Raw genomic sequence first — 6,528 nt, forward strand, 5'->3', positions numbered from 1 at the left:
TAAATTAAATAGATATTCATGCCTGAGATATCACAGTGAAATTTCAGAAAACCAAAGACAAATCTTTATTTTTTTATTTTTGAAAAAAAGGCACAGGAAAAAGACATTTAACCCTCAAAAGCATGAGAATTAGACTAACAGCTATGTTCCATGTTTCTCAACAGTAGCAATGGAAACTAAAGGAAAGTAAAATATCTTCAGCCTGCTGAAACAAATTAGCAAACCTTCCTCCCTAAACAGTCTATGGAGTCATCAAATGAGAGAATCAAATTAACTGGATACCTGTTTAGTTTTAAATTAATCAAGGTCACGGGAGAGAAGTGGTGTAAAGATGTTTGTCTCTCAAGTATAACTTCTTATAGTTTCCCTCTTTGCCCATCCCTTGCCACAATTCTGGGTCCAAGAGTTTGACCTGTCCTAGCCTTCTTCATTTCTAGTGACATGCACTTCTACTCTAGTCTTGTCACCTAAACCTATGGCCACTCTCCAGAGATGGTAGTCTCTGAGAGCTGCATCATCTCTGAAATCAGAAATTCAAACATTCTTCTCTTAATCTATGATTTTCTATCTATCTTGAAGGGCTTCAATCATCATTTATACTAATAAATCCTAAATTTGTCTCTATAGTCTGAACATCTTTCCTCAACTTTAATGGAAGGTCATTTATGTAACTATTTGTCTGGATGCCTTATGAACATCCCAAACTCAACATGTTTTAAATGTAAAAATTCCCATTCTCAAAACTAAACATATCTTCTTTAGCTCCGTACCTGTTCCTCCCCTTTCTCCTCTTTCTATGTTTATTCTTTCAGTTAATAGCACCAACAGCCACTCAGTTTCCTAAGCCTGAAATCAAAGTGCATTTACTTTCACTCCCTCCTATCCCATCCCTCTATGTCTAATCAATCACCACATCCTGTATTATTTTATCATTTTAATACAACTCCATTACTGCATTTCTAGTTGAGGCCAATATCATCTCTTACCTGTATTACTGCAACCACTTCTAATCAGTTTCCTGCCTCTAATCTCATGCTTCTCTATTTTATGCACGACTCTGAAATGGTATAATCTTTTGAAAAAATTCAAACATGATCATGTCACTTTTCTGTTTAAAACGCTTTAATAATCTTGCACTTCTACTGGTGCACAGTCCAAATGCCTACACATAGCTTGCAAAATATTTACTCATCTTTCCAATTTCAACTCCTACCATTTTCTTTCCTCTTGCTCTGTGTCTCAACTATATTGATCTTACTTCAGTTCCTTCAAAACACGTCTGTCATTTTAGGTTTGCACAATTATGTTTTTAGTTTGAATGGAAAGTTTTACCCCACACCCAATTGTTGTTGGATTACTCCCACTCATTTTACATGTATCAATTTAGAATATACTTTCTCCAGTTAAGTCTTTCCTGTACTTCTAAATTCTAATTAAATAAACCTCATCTCATTCTTACAGTGGCATAAATTTTTCCTACTATGTCATTTATTGTGCTTTATTTTAAATGTGTGATCATTTTTCTGTCTCCCTCTTTCATGGCAGAAACCATGTCTGTTTACCATTCTATCCCTAACACATATCACCATGCCTAGCAGAAAGAATATGCTCAATAAATAAATAAGATTTATAATTGTGCATCTAGAAAGACTGCATCTACAAAATGATAATATTCAGTTTCACAACTAAACTGGGGTCTTGTCTGTTCAACTTTTCTTATGTTGTCAGAAACTGGACATATTTTACTCTATTCATTTACTTTTTACTCCTGCCAGTAAGCCTTCTATGGAATGTCTCTAAATAAATGGTACCAACCTGAAATGTCCAACCTCCCCAAAACAACTATTTGCGTGTACCAGGTTCACTTTCAAGTACATGGTCTCATTCTTATTGTCTTCTAAGAGTATTTGCTGATAGCCAGAGAAGACTAAGACCTCTGGTTCCCATTTCCAATTTTCCTGAGAATCTCTTGCTTACTAAGTCAATTACATGCAAGAGTTCCCCTAACTAGTTTTAGTTGTTTTATATATAATCTTCACAGAGAGATCATAACTTATTTGAGGCAGGAACTACATCTTGGATATGATTTTTATATCCACAACAACTCTAACAGATTGTAGTTTATTGTGTTAATGACTTATTTGTAATAGCATCACATATCACAAAGAACGCAACTCAGGAAACAGAAGTGCAGGAGAAAATATAATTTAAATTAATCAACAAACACAAGATAAATTTTGTCTCAAACTTATATGACTTCGTCTAAACCTGAAAATCTTCAGAGTCACATGGTGGCGCTGCAGGATAAGATGACAAAATGTAACCCAGCAGATGCTCTGGTTTCCATTTGCCAGTGGAACTAAGAGTGCTGCAGAAACAGGAGAAAAGAGGTTTTCTAAAGAAAAAGGGTTCCAACAACACACTTGCAACAGGATTACAGCCCATAGATTCCCAAAGGTCCAATCTGATGGATAAGAGGAGCAACTCCCAGAGCTGCTAGAGATTGAGTTGAAACGTTTCCGCAGAAAGACGTTTGACTAAGAAGCCATGGAGCCGGGAGAGGGGAACGCTCAGCAGATAAGGCAAGTGCTGCTTTTCTTTGTTTTCCTGGGAGGGTCTTTGGTGTGTTCTGAGACCTGGAGCTATTCTGTGGCAGAGGAAACTGAGATCGGCTCCTTTATAGGCAACGTGGTGAAAGACATGGGTTTGGGTGTGGAAGACCTGGCTGTGCGGGGGGCCAGAGTCATCTTCGACGACTATAAGCCATATTTGCAGTTGGATATGGAGACTGGCAACTTGCTCTTAAATGAACAACTAGATCGGGAGGCACTTTGCGATTTCACTGAGCCGTGTATATTGTATTTCCAGGTGTTATTTGAAAATCCTTTGCAATTTTTTCGGGCTAAGCTTTCAGTCACAGACATAAATGACCACACTCCCACGTTCCTAGATAAACATATACTTCTAAAAGTCTCAGAAGGTACTACTCCGGGAACCTCATTCCAAATGGATAGTGCTCAGGACTTGGATGTAGGAAAGAATGGTGTCCAAAACTATACAATAAGCCCTAACCCCCATTTCCACCTTAAATTGCAAGACACTGATGAAGGCAGAAAATACCCAGAGCTGGTCCTGGACCAATCTCTGGATAGAGAAAAGGAGCCTGAGCTTAGTTTAACACTAACAGCCTTGGATGGCGGATCTCCACCCAGATCCGGCACGACACTGATTCGCGTTGTGGTCCTGGATATCAATGACAACGCCCCCAAGTTTGAGAGGCCAGTCTATGAGGTTCAGGTACCAGAAAACAGCCCTGTGGACTCCTTAGTCATCAAGGTGTCCGCTACAGATTTAGATGCAGGAATAAATGGAGAACTACTTTATTCATTTTTCCACGTCTCTAGAGACGTGCGGGAAACATTTGAAATCCATCCAATTTCTGGTGAAGTCCATTTAAAAGCACTTCTAGATTTTGAGATAATTCAGTCTTATGCAATAAGTATTCAGGCCATTGACGGTGGGAGCCTTTCTGGAAAATCGGCCATTTTAGTTCGGGTTGTAGATGTGAATGACAACCCACCGGAAATAGTCGTGACATCTATTACCAGCCCAATACCGGAAAACTCTTCGCCTGAGATGGTGGTCGCTGTTTTCAGTGTAAGAGACCAAGACTCTGGAAACAACGGGAAAATGGTTTGTTCAATTCAGGACAACCACCCCTTTCTCTTGAAGCCTACCTTCAAGAACTTTTATACCCTAATAACAGAGAGTGCACTAGACAGAGAAGCAAGAGCCGAGTACAACATCACCATCACCGTCACCGACTTGGGGACGCCCAGGCTCAAAACCGAGCACAGCATAACCGTGCAGGTCTCCGACGTCAACGACAACGCCCCTGCCTTCACACAAAGCTCCTACACCCTGTTCGTCCGCGAGAACAACAGCCCCGCCCTGCACATCGGCAGCGTCAGCGCCACAGACAGAGACTCGGGCACCAACGCCCAGGTCACCTACTCGCTGCTGCCGACCCACGACCCGCACCTGGCCCTCGCCTCCCTGGTGTCCATCAACGCGGACAGCGGACACCTGTTCGCCCTGCGGTCGCTGGACTACGAGGCCCTGCGGGCGTTCGAGTTCCGCGTGGGCGCGGCAGACAGAGGCTCCCCCGCGCTGAGCAGCGACGCGCTGGTGCGCGTGGTGCTGGTGGACGACAACGACAACGCGCCCTTCGTGCTGTACCCGCTGCAGAACGGCTCTGCGCCCTGCACCGAGCTGCTGCCCAGGCAGGCCGAGGCGGGCTCCCTGGTGACCAAGGTGGTGGCGGTGGACGGCGACTCGGGCCAGAACGCCTGGCTGTCGTACCAGCTGCTCAAGGCCACGGAGCCCGGGCTGTTCGGCGTGTGGGCGCACAACGGCGAGGTGCGCACGGCCCGGCTGCTGAGCGAGCGCGACGCGGCCAGGCACAGACTGCTGGTGCTGGTCAAGGACAATGGCGAGCCGCCGCTGTCGGCCACCGTCACGCTGCACGTGCTGCTGGTGGACGGCTTCTCCCAGCCCTACCTGCCGCTGCCGGAAGCGGCGCCGGAGCGGGCGCAGGCCGACTCGCTCACCGTCTACTTGGTCATCGCGCTGGCCTCGGTCACCTCGCTCTTCCTGTTCTCGGTGCTCCTGTTGGTGGCGGTGCGGCTGTGCAGGAGGCGCAGGGCGGCCTCGGAGGGCCGCTGCTCGGTGCCTGGGGGCCGCTTTCCGGGCCACCTGGTGGACGTCAGCGGTACGGGGACCCTGTCCCAGAGCTACCAGTATGAGGTGTGTCTGATGGGAGGCTCAGGGACCAGCGAGTTCAAGTTCCTGAAGCCGATTATCCCCAGCCTCCCGCCCCTGAGCGCTGAAATAGAGAAAGCCTCACCTTTCTGAACGTCTCTGGGTTCGATTAGGGACACGATTATAATGCAGAACTTTTAGAATGAGTCTCTTCTTTGAAATTTTATTCATTACAATGTAAAGTTCTTCATTTTGGGTAACTTCATTTTACATAAGAGTTTTTAGAAAGTTCAGCAATTTATGTCTATTTTCTGCAGTTCTATTAAACGTGGGAAAAAAGCGGGGGGGGGGAGTGGGATTTGTTTGGTCTTGTTCCATCACATAACCTCAAATAATTTATTCACATATATATCCATTTCCCTTCAAGTTTAATTGCACACTGGGCTTAGTCATATTTACTGGTGTTCTCACTGTGGATCTTCTCACCAAAACAGTTTTTTATATGATTGATAGCATTATTACAGAGGAAAATGCATGGTATGAATAAAAGCATAATTGCTTGTTATAGTTAGTCCGGTTTTTTAAAAAGTACAATCAATTTTTCCATTCTTCTTTTTCTCCCAAATATTGCAGAGAATTTTTTCTACACTTATTTTTCCCCATAAATATTTTGTGACTATATATACTGCTGGTACACGTTTTATTAGAATAAATGAAAAGTCTTGTTTGGATTAACATATATGTTGGGCTCATGCTCCTTTCTTGTCTTTGCACTTCTCTGTACAACCTAGAGAGCTGATAACTATTCAGTTTTTTTTTTTTCTTTTCACTTTAATTTGCCTCTCCTGGTTATTTTTGATTGGTCCAGTGATAGACTCCTGATTAAATCTGCAATAGTCACATTCTCTAAATTTTCAATTAAGATATAGTTAATCTATTTTTTGTATTGATCATTTGTAACTAGGAAATATGTATTAAATATGGGCTAAGGTAACCATGTATATACCCATGCAATCTGGAAGCATAGAATGGCTTCTACAGAGGAAAGAGGAGAGGAAGGGAAGGAAAGAGTAATAAAAGAGAGAAGGAATAGGAGAGTCGAGGGGGCGGAAGCTTAGAAAACTGTACCGACTAAAATAGCTACTTGGTTCTAGACCTGTCAGTTCCTGATCCCTATTCCTGTGAAGTCTCCAATGTCTAATTGCTCTTGAGTTCTACAGAAGACTCCATTCTCTAATAGCAAAATTCTTTTATTTAACTTATATCGTGTGGGGGTGGAGTTCTTGAAATCAAATGTAACATGAAAGATACATGCAACATTGTGTACTTAGAGTATACATATACCATCAAACCCTGGTCTTTTATTGTATACTTCTAGTATTAACTTAATCAATGAATAGAATACAGGATGCACAATCTTAGAAATAACTAATCCAAAGCAAAGTCTTTTGTAACAAAATTTAATTTGTAAATAATTTATGAGGTCTTTCAACACATAAATGCTACAAAGGGTTTTATGGAATGACTTGTTAACTTGCATTTCTCTTCATTATTTTTTGTGCCCAAGGATTATTTTTTAAAAAGTAACACTGAAATTGTTATGGTTTGGGTGTCTGTACATTGTCACAGGATCATCATATGCTCCTTAGTAGACTCCTTCTTCTAAAAATTATTTACTGAGTTCAGTGTGAACAGAATTATTTTATCATTTAATGTAGAATCTTGAATAAATAATGCTAATTTATAGATTACATAGGTTGATTCATG

General features: G+C 42.2%; 1 protein-coding gene across 1 annotated transcript; it reads left to right on the top strand.

Annotated features, from left to right (window-relative positions):
• The first annotated feature begins 2,547 nt into the window (after positions 1 to 2,547).
• LOC134369228 (protocadherin beta-18) lies at positions 2,548 to 4,914 on the top strand. The gene has a single exon (XM_063085472.1). The coding sequence runs from the start codon at positions 2,548 to 2,550 to the stop codon at positions 4,912 to 4,914; it is 2,367 nt and encodes a 788-aa protein (XP_062941542.1).
• The last annotated feature ends 1,614 nt before the right edge of the window (positions 4,915 to 6,528 follow it).

The sequence above is a fragment of the Cynocephalus volans genome, chromosome 2, assembly GCF_027409185.1.
Source record: "Cynocephalus volans isolate mCynVol1 chromosome 2, mCynVol1.pri, whole genome shotgun sequence".
Lineage (NCBI taxonomy): Eukaryota > Metazoa > Chordata > Mammalia > Dermoptera > Cynocephalidae > Cynocephalus > Cynocephalus volans.